General features: G+C 41.2%; 2 protein-coding genes across 2 annotated transcripts in view; one reads left to right on the top strand and one right to left on the bottom strand.

Moving 5' to 3' along the window:
- The window catches only part of RBKS (ribokinase), a 69,959-nt gene extending 52,111 nt beyond the window's left edge, over nucleotides 1-17,848 (bottom strand). The window contains exon 1 of the mRNA XM_074579679.1: nucleotides 17,579-17,848. Within this exon, the coding sequence (XP_074435780.1) occupies nucleotides 17,579-17,628 (50 nt within the window). The 5' untranslated portion in view covers nucleotides 17,629-17,848. The remainder of the gene's footprint in view (nucleotides 1-17,578) is intronic.
- Nucleotides 17,849-17,980: 132 nt separating this feature from the next.
- BABAM2 (BRISC and BRCA1 A complex member 2) overlaps nucleotides 17,981-19,726 on the top strand; it is a 177,260-nt gene continuing 175,514 nt past the window's right edge. The window contains exon 1 of the mRNA XM_074579678.1: nucleotides 17,981-18,113. The gene's annotated coding sequence lies outside the window, so the exon portion shown is untranslated. The remainder of the gene's footprint in view (nucleotides 18,114-19,726) is intronic.

Raw genomic sequence — 19,726 nt, 5'->3', positions numbered from 1 at the left:
AAAAAAGGTGACATGCTTCTGCATTACGAAATCACTACAGAGCGCTTTTTGAAAAGGATATGAACAATACGTGTGTATTACTTTCTGAGTTTATGCTGCAATTTCTGGGGCATATTGGTGCTTGCAAAATCTTATGGACAATGACAGAGTGCAGCCTGATTTACTGAAAATTCTCAGCAAAAAGCAAGCATTTTTTTTTCCTACTAATTTTCAATTCCAGCATCCAGTCATCAAAAGGTTTAGGATCATTAGGAAATCAAAAAAGCCTAAAATTAAACTAGCGAAGCCAAACAAGTCCTGTACTCCCAGAAATTCAGATTTTTGCTTTGAAGGAGTTGTTACAGGTCTGTGCTTCATGAGTAGTTACAGTTTCCGGAGAGATGCAGGTAGGGATGCAGACTCTAAGTAGGGATGCTTGCTGATAGAGCACCCCAGATTTTAGTGTGAGGCCGTGGTACCCAGCCAGCAGGTTTACTTTGTGTGTGGTGACAACAGAGAAACCCCAGAAGGCTCACACGTACAGATAATGGCACTCATTTTGTTTCCAGAGAGGCAGAGCCAAGAACATTCTGTTGGGAAATGTTTAAAACATTTTAAATAAAAATATAACAGCTTTTTAGAAGTATACTTATAGATACCATATATATATATGTGGAAAGGGTTGCTGAGTTAAAACTGTTTGGCAACAGCAGCATCTGGCAGGTTGTTTACAACAATGAGTAACTGTAAGGTTTCAGGGAACGAGGTGTAATGAGTGTAGATAAATAATATTTATTAATGATAGCATCTATAATTTATCGCTGTTCTCACCATCGGAAGCCAAAGTAGTGATGGTTGTGGACCAGAGAATGAAGGGCACAAAACTCAGCTGAGGAAGCTCCTATTCAGCCAGTGCCAGGGTACTGCACACACACTTCTAAAATTACGTGCCATTCAGTAAAGAAGCGTTGTTTCACCCAGCCTTGGTAAGAAATAGTCATAGCAGCTCTTGTATAATTCCTTCCATCCACAGATCTCACTACACTTTAAAAGGCAGAACAATATCATTATTCCTGTTTTGTGGGTGTGAAACTTAGGCAAGTCATTTTGCCTTTTTGTGCCTTGGGTCAGCCAAGAAGCCAGTGGCAAAACCAAAAATAGAGATCAGCTCAATCCACTAGCTCACGCTGTCTTCTCATTTAAATTCTGCAGTATGAAAATGGTTATCAAGTCTCAATTCATTTTCCGTCCTTAGGGTACTTTTCAGAGATTATAGCTTATTCTAAAAAGAATTTTGTTTCCACAAAAAGCTAATATATTTTTAGACAAAGATTAACAATTGCGACATCCCAGCAGACATCTGCTAATAGCGCTGCTCTGAGTTCACATGCATTTTCAAGAAGTATGTTCAGCCATTCATATTCTTGTTTTAACAGTGACCAGACCACGACTTGATTCTTCTCTCAGTTATGTTGGCATCCACATGTGACTCCAATGGAAGCATCATAATTCCACTGGTGAAAAAACAGGCTTGGTGAGATGAGAATCTGGGCCTCAGTATTTCAAGCAGCGTGGCATAACAACTGCCTGTGGGAATCAAACAGCTTGTTGAAGATGGGAAGATGACCTTTTTTATTGTTTCGATGGAAAGGTACAAGGCAAAGGGCAAAGAATCAAGTTGGAACAGTGATTTATAATTAGCCAATTTTAAAAACAAGCTAACAGACTAGGTGAGAACATGCAGCAAGTTCCTGTAGCTCATTGTAAACAACCCCCCCACCTTATTACATTTCAGGCATGATCGCCAATCCTTTCAGACCAATTCTTCACTCCAGAAGCCTATTTTTATTTTCCATATTAAACAAATTCAGAGTACAGGGCTATATATAAGCCTGGACGTTTCACTTTCACTGAAACAGGCATTCGAGAATATTTTTTTTTCTGATAGAATGCTATTCTCTCGTCATTTAATTCTGCAACTATACTAACTTTTGATTCACATCAGACAATTTTAATGAGCATTTTGGGCTTCTGTTATGAGCAAGCGATGATGAGTAATCCGTATGATTAAGGAACCCTATAAATTCTTGGCTTATTGATGGTGCCACAAAGAATACTCAAAATAGCCTAAAAGTGATGAAACAGCTAATGCTACTCCAAAACTAGGCTAAATAAGTTAATTAGAAAAACCATCACACGGGCTTTCAGAATTGGTACATAAAATGTTTTGTAAAGCCATTTACAACTTTGACGTAATTTGAAAACACTGACCTGAAGAAACCTAATTTGAGTTGCTATCCAACAGACTACTCTTTGCTTATGTGACAAATTCTGCTCAGCTTTGAGAGGATAAATGGTACAAAGGATACTGAGGTCTCATGTCTCATAAACAACCAGAAACTAAACTTGAAAACCCCCAACACTTATTAGATGGGAAATAAAATTACTATATAGTATGTTTTGCAAATTGTGCACTGTACTAGTGAATTGTACTTACAGAGGAAAGTTCAGACTGAAGCATCCTGAAATACTTTAGGCATTACAAATACAGGAATACAATCACTCAGAATTTCAACTGAGTTTTTTCAGAACAATATTTAAATGTAAAGCACGTGGCAAGGCTGCCCACAATTTTTCATGGGAAATGAAGAATCTTATATCCACTTATGTTTCAGAGGTTTGGGATGAATAAAAGTACACACATAAGAATTTCACCATTGCAGTAACTTCAACCCTCTCTTCCAGTAAATGCGTGCCACAAGTTCCCTTAAAGGCTAGAGCTGATTAGCATTTATATTTTTAGACAGACATCCCTTCGGAAGAATGGCATTAGAAACAGAACAGAGCCCTTTGCTACTGTGTTGAAGCACTGAATCAGAGGTGAAAGTGCAACTTACTGAGTCATTAATGCCCCTTTCCCTGGTATTCTGGGTTTTCTTGAAAAGTTCCCACCTAAGCAGTGACTAGATCATATTCAGAGATAGAAAGTCTGAAGAAGGAAGGAGGGAAAAGGGAGAGATCTATACTAGCAGCATTTGCATACATTAATCATGGTTTGCTTCCGATTCTTGACCTAACCAGTGTCTGTTCATCGTAAAGACGTATTATTACTGTCAGCTTAAGCTGATGAAAAACCATGCCCTCCCCTCAGCAGCATTTTCCCACTGTTTCTCTTGCATTACTTTTACTGCTTACAGAGCTTCCTAATTCAAAATATTTTTGTTCCAAGGGTCCTTTTAATTTGGAACAGCAAATTGGTCCAACTTACTGTACAGCAGCCAGAACTTGCAGGACTGAGGAGAAGGCGAGTGATGGGAAGAGCAGAACCTGCCTTCTCTGGCAGCAGTACAGCCAGGCTGCCCTACACCAGTGTTGAAACTCTGACTTGATACTACTTCGTATGTTGAAAACACTGAATCCTGTGTAACTAAGGATTAATTAGGTAGTACAGTACGCTTAGCTCATTAGACATGTTGAAGAAAACCATAAAGAATCAGTATGTTTCTGAGAAATGGCATGTGCATGAGAAAGGAAAATAGAAAATAACATAAATATTTTTCCCTAAAAAAAGGAAAACAATATTCTCATCAGGCAATTTGGAGGAGAAGAGAATTTTTATGTAGATCAGATATCACATTATCTAAGATGACTGCCATGTACATAGTATCAAAAGAAACATTCAGATGTTTTGTTTAATCCCAAAGAAGGGTGAAGATAATCAGGGATATCAAAATAGTAGCAGAAATAATGCATTTAAAAATGTCTTAATAAAAAGGAATATAATGTAAATGCCTAGAATTCAGCTTTGATTCTGTTCTTTTTGAATCACTGAACAAAACCATCTCTTTCTTCCCTCCTGGGAATTCCCTAGAATGGGGAAAATCCCTGTGAGGTTAGAGTAGGTGTAACTAGCCACTGTCTAGTACACACAATTTACTGGGTTTTCATGATTCTCAGAACTGAACAAATACAAAGGAGAGAACAGTTCTTGCCTCTAACTAGGAATATTAGTACAGCATTGTGGTGGAAATGTCTCAGACCTCTTTTGGATCTGGCTTGACATTTTGGTTTAGCCCTGGTGTGTTTTGTCTAGCTTAACTTTTAAAGATTTGAACATATGCTATGGGAAAGTATCCATAACACGGAGCCAAAAAGACCACAATTCTTTTCAAAATCTGATGTTCTTAACTCGTTTATGCTTTCATCCCTTTTAATAATCCACTAAAACATCTTATTGGAAGGTAGAAAACTTCCAAGATTTATAAAGAGAATACCTCAGGAATTTAGTTAACTACAGTTTGGTTTAAGTATGGGGCTATCCAGTTCTAGGTTCTTAGTCTCACTTCAGATCTTTAATGACTGAAAAAATTGTTAAGAGACAATTAGAAATCATAGAAAATCTCTGGTTTTTCTCCCCGCTATGTCCCTGAACATGACAAGTTTTTCTTTAAAAAAAACCAAAAACTTTTCAGAGAATTCAAATAATTGGTTATTGCTTGGATATTTGATGGTCTGGTTTCTCTCTCTAGCTCTCAGTAATGAACAGTGTAGAAACACTACCCAGACTGGTACCAGCCGAAATAACTGATGCTTAAAGAGCAGTCCCTTCCCAGGACAGTGCTGAAGCACAGTGGCAGAGTGAGATGCAAAAGCTTTACCTCGTCATCCATTCAGAATTTGATTTTACAGGATTTACAGTTTGTCACCACAACACAAACAAGTGAATGATGAATTAGTGCAGAGCAGCAGGAATCTTTTCAATCAGTTTTGCCATCAGACAAAATATATATTTTATCAAATACAAATACATATATATATAAAAGACAAACTGTTTTGTAGATCTCATTACTGAACGGGTGAACAGCTGAACTGAAACAAATGGTGAAAATCTCTAGCAGAGGAGAACATTAAATGAATGGCTGTGACTACAGGTAGGAGGGCCACAAGACTGATATCCTCTTCTATGTGCAATCACAACCTCCACTTAAAAAGACAAAACTTCATAACACGTTGAATGAGAATAGATGTCCACAGCCCTCCAAGAACTTCAATGAACATTTCTGCTGACCCTCTGCACAGATGCAAATTTTACTCTTCTCGATATTAAAAGATGAAACAAACAAGAAGGCATGCAGATGAATGTCGTGACGCATTTACAGTAGCACACCGTACTATGCTTCAGTGAAATGATGGTATCACCAAGAAAACAAAATTTCTAAGTTTGAAACCTTCAACACAAAGAAATTATTTATTGGACTAACTGCCAAAAGTGAAAAGCCTTCTCATGAAACAACCAACCTGTAACTTTTCCTCACATCACTAGCAGTTATATTTTAGGAAAAGGTGGGCACAACACTGACGAAGTCATAATCTGTGGAATGTTTCATTCTGAACTTGAAGCTCTAAACAGATTAAAAAAAAAAAACCCAAATATGAATCTATCTTCAGATATTTAAGTCTCAGCAAACATTCCATCATTCTTACCAAACATCTGTTTTGTATTTAAGAAAGATTGTGGAAATTTTCAAAATTACAACTCTCTATTTGCCTCCCACGTTGTTCTTCATTGATGTCTCTCGATTATATTATTTTTGGAAGTGCAGTTACATAATTATTTTCAAGGCAATCTGATGGTGATGTTAGAATAGACTGTCTCTGAAACACGCTGTGCTCACCCAGGACTGAAGAAGGCTGCCTACGGTTCCTATGCTGAACAGAATATTATATTATGATGAAATACCAGGGTTAAAGCAAAAAAAAACAACACAAAATAAAGCAACCTTTGCAATCCAAGCAAGGAGTGATCTTTACGTGCCCAAGGACAGATTAAGACAAACAAGACATATGTGAACATTAATCTTTTCTCTACCTCTTAAAGGAAAGATTTATCAGACAACAATGAACAAAGTGGAAAGAATATGGTTGAGTGGATAGGCCACTAGGTCCTTGTTCTTGTCATCAGGATTTTTTACATACTGGTAAATCAACAAAGTAATCTGTGCTTCTGCTTTACTATCATGCAGAAAATAGAACACCTATTGACCCCCCTACAAATCTTGTCATCAGTCTTTTCCAGTCTTTTTTTTTAATTTAAAAAACAAAAAAGGACGCCCCACCACCACCACTAAGTATTGGCATTTTACACATAAGCATATTGTGCTTTATAAACTACTATATTAAGAGCAACGTCATAGATGTATTCTCACTATATAGTCATCAAGATGAAGCAGAGTTCAGTCCAAATATTAATAATTTTCTTCAATAAGATGTTGCTCTAAAATCTCATACCCAGGACAATAATTTTGGCTAGTATGATATTTTTCATCAAGTTTGTAAGTACGGTGCTTCCTGCAGAATCCATATGGGTCACAAATGAAAAGTATAACCAAAACAATATTTAGTTTAAATATACTTACTGAATGTATCAGAAAGGTAATCAATATATTTAAAGAGGAGAGGAGAGGAGAGGAGAGGAGAGGAGAGGAGAGGAGAGGAGGGGAGAGGGGAGAGGAGAGGAGAGGAGAGGAGAGGAGAGGAGAGGAGAGGAGAGGAGAGGAGAGGAGAGGAGAGGAGAGGAGAGGAGAGGAGAGGAGAGGAGAGGAGAGGAGAGGAGAGGAGAGGAGAGGAGAGGAGAGGAGAGGAGAGGAGAGGAGAGGAGAGGAGAGGAGAGGAGTTGGAAGGGTCCTACAACCCTCATCCTGTCCAACTGCCTGACCACTTCAGGCCTAAATTCACAGTGCCTTCACTAGACAAGTTTTTACTTTGAAACTATTTTACCCTTGATTCACTGATAAAACTCCCCTTTATCTGAAGTTCAATCTAATTATAAAGGCATCTACTAAAATCTTAGATTAGAGTAACATTAAGGCCTGTGGGGCAAAGATGAGAATGTGCAGGTGAGGGTACCTGGGCTTTGCTGGCCAAGGTTAACTCTCCCATGACAGTAAGTATCTTTTAATTTTTTCATCATTTAAGCTCTCCTGGGAAAGGCAGATCTCTAAAAATCAGAAAGGTGTAATTCTGTATAACCCCGGTTTGTGATGCCTGCTGATGGACAACTCCTGTATCTCCACTGCTGTACAGGATTTAATGAGTAACAGGGAATGAAAACTGAAGAAAAATTTGCTCATTTTTGCTGCCTCTATATGGAGTTCTATGAGCTCCAGCAAAATCACCAACTGCTTTTTCCCAACGTGTCATATTTTACTTTGTTCTTCTTGGGAAAAAGAAAAAAAAAAAGACAAGGAAAATAATAATAATAATAATTTAAAAAAAATACTAACAGGATCAGACAATTAGAAGAAGGAAGGCATAGTCACTCTCATTACAGCTGAGAACATGGAAAATGCCTGTCTTTCCACTTGAGTATTGAACTTGAACTGTCTTTCATATTCCTTTCCATCTTTTACTTTCAGCTCTGACCTACAAGTGTTTTTCTTTCTGCTGTTTATACTATCAAGGTTTATGCATTTTGTATAAACAGGGATCTGAGAGAGGATAGGAAGTATAGCAACTGATAAATGGAATAAATTAGTGAAAGGGAATTATGATCCTTTGGAACTAAAAGTTATTTTTTGAAAGATGAGAGGCAGGAAAAGAGCAATACAGTAAAAAGTGCGCTGTAAGAACGTGATGTAGAAAGACAACAAGAAGAGGTGAAGGCAAATAAAGGGAAATCATAGATGGAGATTGTTCAGGGATGACATACTATTGATCTAGTAGAAATAATAAAACCCAGAAGAGAGCACACAACTGATATATTTGGGAACATTACCAACTTCTTATTTTATAATTAGTTGTCACAAAGATCAACGTGTTCTATAAAGCTGCACCTACTAAGGCAACATACTAGTGAAAAATCATTTTATATTTTCTTCAGGCTCAAAGTATACAACATTAGGCTTGGAAGAAACCAGGGATGTCAGCATCAAATAACTTACTGCAGCTTGATAGAGGGGCTAACAACTGCAGCCATATAAAACAAGCAAACAAAACCTTACTGGTACGCTCCTATGGAAAGAACAGCTCAGACAGCTCCTAGAGGCAACATCATATATATGCCTGCCCAGAGTGTTTTTACACAAATTTGTTACCATCGACTCTGTACAATTTTTATTGCAGCTTTTGATTTGTGCCAGCAGCTCTTTACTGTCAGGAGTAGTAAAATTCACCCGAAGATATTTATGTCTAGAAATGCATCTAGGAAAATGGTTATTTCCATTAACAGTACAGCCAGCAAGTAATTCATTAACAAGACAGAACAGAACTATTAATCATATCATTCTGTGGCTCATAAAGGGGGAGAAAATACAATATTCTTAGTGTTGGGTGTTAAAATATAGTGCCTAACAACGGTTTATTGTGACAAGTATTTTCAAAGGAGTTCTTTTAGACAATTTCCCCTTTGATTGTAGTGAATCTTGTATGGCAAACACCTCCAGACTGAAAAGGAAATAAATGTTTTATTTTAAATAGTCAAAAAGAATTTCCAATGATAGCAGGAACAGCAACCAAAGCAATAAAAAAAATGTGGGAGTTATATGGTAAAAGAGTATTAATTGGAGACGAAATTATACGTACATTCATAACACAACATAACATTCAATCTGTATCGTTGGGAGACAGCAGAAGCCCAAGGAATACCCTGAAGTACTGACAATGCCAATGCCCAGCATATCACTATTTTGCATGCCATTTACTTGGAACTGCAGAGATGTCTAAGAACCCTACAGGAAGCAAAAGGCAACAGTTGTGCTATCTGTAAAGTGGGATGTTACAATGCGAAGCCATGGCCATACGCTATTGTCCATAGCTAAATAAAATGACGTCTTTCTGTAGTAGAAATGAACACAAACCCCTCGTTCCTGATGTTGACATTGGACAATTGGTAAACAAGCTTTTACCCCAACAGCCTCTTCCCTGATCATAATGTTATTATTTCCTGACCCTTCATTTTCTTCAAACAGAGGCGTCACTCTGGGTTTTCCAGAGACAGGTGAAGGCTCAGCAGGAATGCAGAATGATAGGGAAGCTGCACGCTCAGGAGGTTGCTGTAACATCACCTGACTTTACGCTCAGTAAATATGGGCCAGGTCTATTATCGTATTAGTAATCTCAGTTTCCAAAAAACTACGTAGAATAATTCTGTCTGTCTATCTTTTGCTCCATTCCAGCCTGGCTTCATTTCCATGAACATCAATAAGAAAAGGAATTTCTTTCTACTGTAGTTACTAACATGGTAATAATTTCAGGGAGAACCTTTTCACATCCTAGACTTTATGTAAAACTGGACACATGCAACTCTTGTATGTAATTAGGGCACACCATTTTGAGATTTTTTTCTAATGTTCTGACCCAGTATATTTAAACAGATATTTTATACGAGTTCATTTCAGTTATGTGGGAAAACAGACAGGCTGATTGTGCACAGGTTTAGCTTATTTCTGTAATTAAACTATATTACCAAAAAATGGCTACAAATTTTGTCTTGTGTTGCAATACCTAGACTGATGATGTTCTTTCTCTAAAAACTTTTATCTAATCCCTTTTCCCTTTCTCTTCACTCTTGTTTAGAAAAGTTTACTGCCTTGGCCTAAAGATTCTTAAGTATTTGAAGGGAGGAAATAAATTATGATGTGAATCCACAATTTTCACCTTGCTGCATTAGCAACTATCTTAACACTGGACACTACATTTTCAATGAATGAATTTACTTTTGCCATTGCAGTGTTGTAACTGGCCTCTGCTGTCACCAACCCACGAGAGAGCATGTACATACTTAGGAAGGTTCAACAAAGAGATTCAGCTACTGATACCTGGCTAATGGGGCAGCCATTAAAAAGATGAAAAGACTGATAACCACGTTTTTTTACTTTTGTGGGTAGTCTGTAATAGCTTACTGACCTACAAAGGGGAAAAATGCCAGTCTAATGAGACTAGAAAATTGTGATACTTTAAGTCAAACATTTAAGCAGCTCTGAATAACAAAACAATGAGTATCACGGTGTTTCAGACAAGCGTTCTTTGCCAGGCGAGAGAACACAAGATGGAGTAGCTGATTTTCTTCTCCCGTTAGAAAAAAATACCCCCCAAAACTTATCACCTGCTAGGATCAAAATGTTTCTGGATTCATTTACTCCATTACCCAAGTGAACTCTCTAGAGAATTAAGCAATAGTTTCCCTGCCTCATATGGACTAAACCTAAAAGCTTGGTAAACACTAGTTTTATCTGACAAACCATAATTTTTAATTGCTAACACACATAGGAAAGGCATAATCCTCCACTGATGATATCATAGTCTACTGCCATGGAAATGACTGCAGTATCATAAACACAGGTTTAAGATGACCTCACTTTTGTAGGAAAGAAGGAAATTTCACTGGAATGTGAATGACATCGGGAATAAACACACGTAGATACTATACAGTGAAAAAAATCTCTTACTGGTCAGTTAAAATATAGAAAATGAAGACGACAGCTATAAGTGTCACTGAACAGAAAAGGGGTTCTCCTGTCCAAACACCATGTTACTGCCTGTGAGTCTTTGAACACAAAGAGCCCTCTGAACTCCTGTCAGGGTTCCACTCCATAAGTTCACTACACCAGGCAGGAGAGAAATCCCTGCCCTGACAGGCTTACAGTTTAACCACAAGAACATGAACAAAGTATGGCTATAAGAATATAGTGTAGGATCACAGAACAACATTGTAGTTGGAATGCTTCCTAGAATGAGTAAGTACTTCAAAAGTGGGAGGAAGAGAACTATACAGTCTCTTGAAGAACACAAAATAACAAGAAGTCAGACGCAAATGCAGAAGTACGATCTCAGTGTGGCAAGTGCTAAGTATTTTGGCATCAGCTCAGGAAAATACATATATTTAACCTTCAGTTCTGAAGTACTCTGAGAGGCGTCAAACAACTCAAGGACTGGAAGTTGAAATTTGTGTGTAAGCTTTGTGTTGCCATGACCTGGGAATGTTGAGTACTATGCGGGACCCCAAGTTGAGATGAGACAAGAAGCTTGAGCAGAGAACAGGGAGTGGAGAAATGTAGAAGGCGATAATGATCTCACTTAAGTGGAACCTTTCATCTTGAAGGATCTCAAAGCAATTCACAAACTTAAACAGACCAGACACTGCAGCTGGTATGAACAGAAGCAGACAGCTGGGAACTCATTCATGGGAAGAAGGAGGTAACAGCAGACTTACTGAGTGCCATATCTTCCAAAATGCTGGTGCTGGGAGAAGACAGCAGGACTAGAACAGGGCTTTTCCCTGCACCTTGCCATGCGGCCATATGAGAAAACTGCAGAAAGCAAGCAGGCAGCCAGAGCTGGCAGAAAGAGAAGCAGAAAAACAGGGGGCCTCTGGATAGCTGGGGAGCTGTCACTCTTAGTATTGTAGTTTCCCTGCCTTTTGTCTCAACCTCAACTCCATAGACTCTTCATGCTTTCTGCAGTAAAACCTTATGTCTTACCTATTATTTTTCCTGTTTTTAAGACGTTCCTCTAATTTCTCTTTACCTTTTTCCTATCTTTTTACAAAGCAAACTGTCCCTATTCCCTTCCTCTGACTTCAAAATGTTTTCCAAATGCATAGTAGGGCCAATAGTGCTACCTCTTGGTTACTGGAAAGCCAAAGAAATTACTTCAGCTATGGCATTCATGTAGTATAGGCCTGACCGTAGTACCACAAGGGATATTCTTTAGCTCAAAAGCACTACTGAATAAATACTATTAAAACTGAACTAAATAAACAAGTCTAAAAAACAAGAGTCATATTAGTTATTGCTGAAATGGAATTGCATCTGGAAGGAAAAACCGTGCCTAATTACAGTATACAATAGCTTAGGACACAAAATGAAGACACCAAATGAAAGGGCAGGGAGGTTTCAATTAAATAAAATCCAGAAAGCAACACTTTTGTTGCACTAAAGTTGAAAGACTTTGTGTGACCAGTTTCATATTCATATTTCCCAAGACTTTTAAAACTTCCACATTTCCATTTAGGAAGGTAAAAAAAAAAAAGGTTTTCATGGATAAGAGCCAAAGACAAGTGTTGAGCAGGTGTTCTAGCACCAGCAGTCCTTTTCAGAGAGGACCCACAGCATCCTCTGTTGCACAAACAACAGTTTCTTTCAGAAAGTGCCAGCTGGGATCAATGGCACACTGTCTCTCACTCAGGGTTCATAACTGTGGTTGCAAATGCAGCTCTTGTAATGGGTTAAAAAAAGTCATTTGTGGCCTTGCCCTAGTTATTTTGTGTTAATTTAAGAAACACCCAACCAGACATTTTTCCTCCTTTTTCCCCCTTCAGCATTTTGTCATTTTTTGTTAGAGCAACTTTGTTGGAATCTTTTCAGGTCTGAGGTATAACACCAAATACTTTTAACACACTAAAACATTAAACTGTGTCTCACCCTAAAATAAATTGATCACTCAGATTTGGGGAGTGTGTGACAATTTAAGGACAAAGTTTACAGCAGTGAAAAGCTTCTTTTGACATGAATGAGCTTGGGTCAGGCCCCACAGATGTGCAGTGTCTAGGCCACTACAGATATTCAAAAGCTGTATATGAACAAAAAGTAATTTTCTTACTGAATCTCATTACTGAGGATTTCATCAACTTGATTTTAACACCGTTTTTCTTTTTGGGCCCCCAAGATACAGCTTCCTTCCTGCCAGGCAAGAGAAGGCAAAGAGGAGTTTCTCTAAATGACATATAGGCCCTCTAAAATCAGGGCAGAACAATAAAACACTGAGCCTGTGCATCCTGCATTTACTATGCATCCAAACTTTGCTAGGTCAGAGAAGACGACAAAGGGAATAGTACAGGCTCTGAAATCAAGCCCAGATTTTTCACTATTACATAAACTAAACAATTCACAGATGACACATTCTCTCATGCCTTGATGCCTTTCTCTGGATCCAAAAGATTAATTTCCTCAACTGGACTAAGCTTGTATTCCTTCACAGTTGTGCTTTCCCATGCTGCTGGCAACGGCAGATTGACTAGAATGAGGAGTGGCTGCTGCAGGGGAAGCATTACAGATAAAAACAAAAACACAAATGAAATGGATTTGAAGGATTCTAGAACACTTTTCTCTGCTGCTAGGAGAAGCTGAAGAGCAGAAAAAAACACTAAAGCAATAAAAAACATTGTAACATGGTGACTGTGCGTGCATGAGAAATGGTGGAAATGAGAACACATGTGAAAGACCTGGAAACAATGCAAAGAAGAAAATGAAGTCATATGTGAGCCTTTCCCTGCTCGCTCAAAAGGAACATAAGAAAATTCCTTTCCATATTCCTACAAAAAAAGCCTGAAATTATTGTCCCAAATACTGCACTTTAAAAAACAAATACATACATGCCTTTCGATTATGGACGTTTCCAATGAGACATTTAGTTCAGATGACAATAATCACCACTAGAGGCTTAAGAGGAAGATATAGAATCTCACACCTTTGCCATTTTGGATAAGCAGAGATTGTGCTCGGTCAGTGCGAATGATTCAATGCATTCATCAGGCCACTCTGGGATGTTAATTTCAGATGTGTCTTTGTCATCACTGTCCACTCCAGTCAGGCAACATACTACTTTGTAGCTCAATGTTTTTTCTGCCATGTCTTTCTTCTCTTGCTGAATGCTTTCAGTCATTCAGTTTACTACTTGTAATAATTATTAACAACGATTGTTACAACAGGAGATTGGAAGCAGAAATTTTATTTCTACTCCCTACAGCAAATGAAGCAACCTGAAGGAAGGAAAGAAGTCTACAGAAAACTAAGACTTCAAGTTTTGAAGATCCTAACAGAGTTTTCCAGTATTTGGGCTGTGGCCTTATTCTTGTGAGGCAAAGTGAAAAGCTGTTGCTGTTGTGACTATCCGAAGACTGTTTTTTCCATCTTACATTTTGTTCTTTGCTTCTGCTGTTTTCAATTGCCATGCCAAAGTTTCTCCTGTTTATTCTAATTGTTTTAGTGCGTCTGACTCTCATTGGTTTATATGTTTAGTCTTGTCCTGATTTAATATGAATTAAAATGCCAATACCACGACCAGTCTGCAAATATTAGTCAGAAAAGAAACTATTTAAATAACACTATGGATGGTACCCGTCTGGTTTGATATCTAGATCATATAGAATAATGCTGGTTTTGTTTTCTACTACTATTGCTGCTATTGCCAATGAAGTGTTGATTGTGATTTTGACCACAAATATGTTTTGTTCCTGGTCCTATTAAGGCAAAAGAGTGTGGTTTACTGCATGTATGTACGTGAGGTTGTTTTGATTATACTAAATTCACTTTAGAAAACCCACATTATGCCACTGCAGCGCTACAGGACAATGAGAAAAGAATTTCCAATGAGAACAGTGTTTTAAAAACAAACCACTAGGCCCCTTCCCTTTAAAAGAATTTTAAGGCACACTACCCTTTCTTCTGAATGTGATTATTTCCCAAAATTACATCTGAATACTGTCTTCAACAGAAGGTCCCTGTCCTTTTCCTTCTCAGTCATTCTGTAAGACATGGCAAATTTCACATTGTACATTTCCATTTCACACAGAGGTTATGCTTCTTTAAATCATTAGTTTATTGTATTGAGTAAAAACATTATATGCTAACTTTTTTGAGTGGTGAATCTGGCTAACATATGTCCAAGGGTAGCTTGAAGCTTATCTTTCTGATTTTCAGTACCTTGCCTCTACAGGCCTGGGAATTTTTACTATTTAATGTCTGCCACTCTGAGCTTCTAGCTTTCCAGACAGAGGGCCAAGATTGCATTCTGGAGGGCCAACATGGTATTTTATCAGTTTGAGTTATAACATAGCATTGTCTAGCTCTGGCAGAGTCTCAATCAATATTATGATCTTCTAGGAAAGACAGGCTTTAGTCTTGAGTTGTGAATATGCCTATCAAACACAATGTGTCCAAAAACGTGTCTGATCTTCTTTGTGTGACTCTCCCTCCTAATTTAGTTTATTTAATTTAGTCTCCTCCAAATGGGTGTGAAAGACAGGCATTTAACATAATCACTGCTGTCCCTGTCCTTTACAAACTGAAACATCAGCATAAATGACAAACTCACAAAAACCTGTTGCTCTTTCATCCCTCCTGAAATGAACCCTAGGTTTAACCTGCAATGTACAGCCCCCTCTAAATGCCAGATATAAAGACAGTCAAGAGATACCCTCCTGGCATCAATACTAACCGTAACCTGACAGTTTTTACCACATTTAATAAAGCTTGCTTATCATTCCCTATGGCTTTGCTCTCAACCTAGGTGCATCCCAGCCTACAGTTTAGTACTTTCCAGTAATTTTACCAGGATTTTTGTAACACAGAGTACATTTAAACTACGTCTAGAGGGGTAATACATGGAGATTTCAGTCAGACTAAACTCTTGCCAGCTAAATTTAAACCACGCTTTTTCTTATCTTAGTAAGTGCCTGAAGTCCTGTACTAGTTATAGAAAGAATGAGGCTGTCCTTTCTTTTTCCGTTGAACCAAATTTGCTTATCATTAATAAAAAGCCCTTCACTGCTCCTTAAAGTAGAAGCTAATAATGGTGAGTCAGATACATTCTTGTGATAGCATTTGTACAATTTAAGAAATCCTCTCAGCTGACTGAAAAGTGAAATGGCTTTTCTTCCACCACTTAATCTCAGTGTAGCAGTATCTATGGCGACAACCCGTGGTTTAATCTTTGGTTACAATATGGCCAGTTAAAATGGCTTCAAATAAATGACTGTATTTCTATCGTATCAAACTCGCAGCCAAAAAAATGGGAGTTTTCTTTTTTGCTTGTTTGTTTGTTTAAGCGTTAAGAAAAAGTCCAAAGCTGCATCTGTCAGCAGTGCTTAAACTGGTAGACAATTTTTTGATGATTTTTTTTCCCACATTTTAGAAAGACAGGAAAAGGAATGTCTTGAGGTTAGAGCACCATGTTTTATATTTCAGTACAACGTCACAAGCATCTGATAGCTCATTCACACATAACGTCAAGATCAGTTCTGAAAGATCTTACTCTGACTTACAGCTATTCTTCTTGGAAAGCTGCCAGCGTGTTCTGCAGATTACATAAAGCATTAAATCTTTGTGACACAGGTTCTATGATTATTTAAGGGTTTTCATCATTTCTGCAACACATGTCTATGCTGAAACTGTACTTACTCCTCAGCATATTCTTCTAATCATGTATTCTACACTTTCTTGACCCACAGGCTTTGATATAATTGTCTGCTGATTCAGGGATTGTGTTTTTTAATGTAGACTTCCCTGCAGGACAAGCTGATGCAGTCCAGATACATATACTTCTAAATCCCATTTTAACCAAGTCTGCACATATAGTTTAAAAACAGGTGTGTTTAAAACACTGCAAATCAAAGACTTGCAAAGATTTGCAAGTTTACTGGGGCTGGCAGGGTCAGCTAGATTAGGTTAGTACTTGCACCGTTGCCAACTCTTGCAATTCTGCTTGAATTCTTCCAATATTTAGTATTCACAAGAAAACCCAGGCTGCTGGAACCAAGAGCTTTCAGGAACTTCTGTACTTTAATTTTTAAACGAAGTTTCCAAACCGTACCTATGTACAAAAAAAATGACAACGAGACCCATATAATTAATCCAAAAGGAAAATGTCCAGAAAATTAATAAAAAGGAATTGAGGCATTCCTGTAGAAAAGGGTTTCATAATTTAAAAAACAGCTTTGGGGTACAGAGGTGCTAAATTTTTGAGGGTTTCCTATTTCCATTTCTCAACCTGTTTGGATAGGAATAGCTTGGGAATAGCTTCTCTCTCTCTCTCTCTTCCTTCCAAGTGTCACAGAAAATGTTGTCTGCAAGTAATAAACTTATAACCTACTTCTTCATGGAGCTAACTTCAGTTTCTTTGCAATATTAAGCTTTCTTTCTCACTTTTCTAGTGGAGACAAGTGCTTTGAACTGAAAACGTGTTACAGTTGACCAGCTTTATTTACCTTCATAAAATCATTTCAAACTCCTCTGCTGATAACGAGTACCAGAGTTCACGATTTCCCATGCGGGTTACTATGCAAGCTTTTCTGGCAAGGCTAACGGCAAGCCACCTAGCACAGCTGAAAACACAAACCCAAGTCTCACTTCTCCCTTAAGTTACAGACAGCTGATCAAAGCTCCAGCAGACAACACGTTCAAACTTCTCCCCGTTCCCACAGTCTTCTTTCAAAGTATTATTTGCAGGGCTGACATCACCCGGGCCCAGCCGCCCCCACCGGCGGCTCTGATCCTTCCCCCTGCCCCTGCCGCAGCCAACTTCTCGCCTCGGTTCCCTCTGCCCAGGGCCGAGAGCTCCTCGCCGCCCCACCTGGCGCCGACCCCACTTCTCCTGTCCCGGCCTGGAGAGAGACGTGACACCCGCTTTCCTTGGCCCAGGGTAGGAGGGGCGGGGTGCGTCCCGGCCCAGCCTGCCCTTGGGAGGCGCAGGGAGCCTCCGCTCTGCCCGGGGCTCTGCGACGCCCTGCGCTCCTTTGACCTCGGGGCCCCTCCGCCCAGTGAGGGCAGGGAACCGGCCCCGCGCCGGGGCCTGCCGGCCTGCGGGAGCCCCCCCAGGTACTAACCTGACCAGGTCGGTCATACAGGATCCCACAACCACCACCTCAGCGGCCATGGCGCCAGGGGACGAGGCAGACCCAGGCCCCGCAGCCCAGTCAAGGCTCTACCCGGGCCTTGGACCCTGGACCCGGCCTCCGCGCCAGGCCCCGCCGCCGCGGCGGCTTCGCCTGTTGCCACGGGCGACGGGCGGCCCGCAGGGGCCTTCGGCCAGGAGGGGTGCCCCCGGCGAACGCCTGCTGGGAAGGCCACCCCCTCCCCTTCTCCCCTCCTCCCCCTCTCCCCCGCCCCGCTCCGGCCGCGACGAAACCGCCGCCTCACGCCTGCGCGCCGAGGCAGCGCGCCCAGGCACTGTGCCGGACGCCAATATCGCGGCCGCTGAAGACCCCTCCGGCCCGGGAGCGCCGGCAGCGGCGGGGGGCGGAGGCGCGCACGCCGCCCGGCGGCGCGGGAGCGCGCACGCCGGGCGCGGGTGGACGGGCCGGGCCGGGCCGGGCGCGTGGCCGCGGCCGTTGCTAAGCGGCTGTGTTCCGGCCGCCGTAGGTATGGCGGGGCCCGGGACGGGCCGGGTGAGGGGCGGGCGGGAGCAGCGCCCCTGCCGGCCCCGGGGGAGCGGCGCGGCGGGCGGGCTGGCTGGCTTCTGCCCCTGCCCCCTCCGCTGGCGCTTGGGGCGAAGTGGAGGCGGGGGAGCGGAGGCCGCAGTCTCGGGCCGGGAGGAGCTGGCCAGGAGGCGGCGCGGGGGCCGGTGCGGCCCAGGGCGACGACTGGCCTAAGCACCGCCCGGCCGCCGCTCCCGGGCGCCGCCGCCGTGGCGGGGCGGGGCGGCGCGGCAGGCAGCGCCGAGGGTGGCGGGCCCGCCGCCTTCCCACGGGGCGGCCCCGGCGGCACGTGGGAGCCGCGCTGAGGCGAGGCGGGGCGGGGGGGGGAATGCGGCGGCGAGGCGGCCGCCGGGGCGGGAGCGGGGCCTGGTGGGGCTCAGTCCGGTCGTGCCGAGGCTGAGGGAACTTTGAGGGGGGCGGTGGGTTTACCCGGGACTCCGGAGCTCCGCGTTGCCGGTCGCGTTGCGGGGATGTGTGCGGGCACGGCGAGTGGAGGTGGTCGCGGGTCCCCTCGTTTCCCCACACCCGGACGGGCATTACTGCTGCCCGCAAAGTGAAAAGCACAACCCCGGACCGCCGACAGCCGAGCCGAGAGGGTTGGGCAGGAAAGGTCCCCTCGCACTTCGAGGCCCTCCATCAAAATATTCACCTTTGCCGCCTTATACCTTCACTTTAATGCCCATAATGTCATTACCGGTGGTGGAGGAACTGAGTATGTCGCGTCCGGACACACTCTGGTGCCCGAAGCTGTGCCTGGGATTGGGTGGTTGCTGTGAGGCATATGTTCCACTTGCTTGAAGTCGTAATGATAGGCTGCTCAATCTAAAAGCACTCAACTGTTAGTTTGTTTACCTCTTTCAAATGTTTTGTTTTGGGGAGGGAAAGAGTCTAGTGAATTTTGCTTTTGTTAAGTCCCTCGAGTTTGTTTGTGTTCTCTTTCCAGCCCTGTGGGAAAATTAAGCTGAGGGAAAAAAATATGTATATGGCAACTGAAAGTTATGAAAATGGTACTAATTGTGTTATAGTTTGTAAAGACCTTTGTTTACAAAATAAATCGATGAGTTTAATTGATAGCGACCCATTAAGTATTGTGTGTCTGGCTTGTTATGTAGAAGGTGTTGTGGATCTTAAAGAATTGATGCAATAAAACCAGGAAAAATGCCTAGCAGTCATTTCTATCTTGTTTTGACAATATCTGCATATTGTATTAACAGAAAGTTAAGGAATATCGTTCTGCAGTTCATTTTGGAAGGTGTGTCTGTTGAACTTTGATCACCACCTGTATCTCTTAGGTCTCACAATTCTACCCTCATAACGCTTACAATCCCCTTAAAATGTGTCATTATCAGAACCAATTCTGACATCTTTGTGTATACCTGTAAGATTGCTAGAAGGATAGCTTGTTTTTCAGCATATTTTTGATGGTTTAAGAAGTTCTTAGCTTCTTCAGTCCAGCGGCCCCTCTGCTTGAAATTACTGCTTCCTACAGTAGAGCTGGCAGACTGAAATGTGCGCCCTGTTTTAGCCACTCTTGTGCAAAGTATCATTTTAGTTTAA

Source organism: Larus michahellis, chromosome 3 (genome assembly GCF_964199755.1).
Source record: "Larus michahellis chromosome 3, bLarMic1.1, whole genome shotgun sequence".
NCBI classification, from domain to species: Eukaryota; Metazoa; Chordata; class Aves; order Charadriiformes; family Laridae; genus Larus; species Larus michahellis.
The sequence above is the reverse complement of the archived record's forward strand: the minus strand, read 5'-3'. Positions and strand labels throughout refer to the sequence as shown.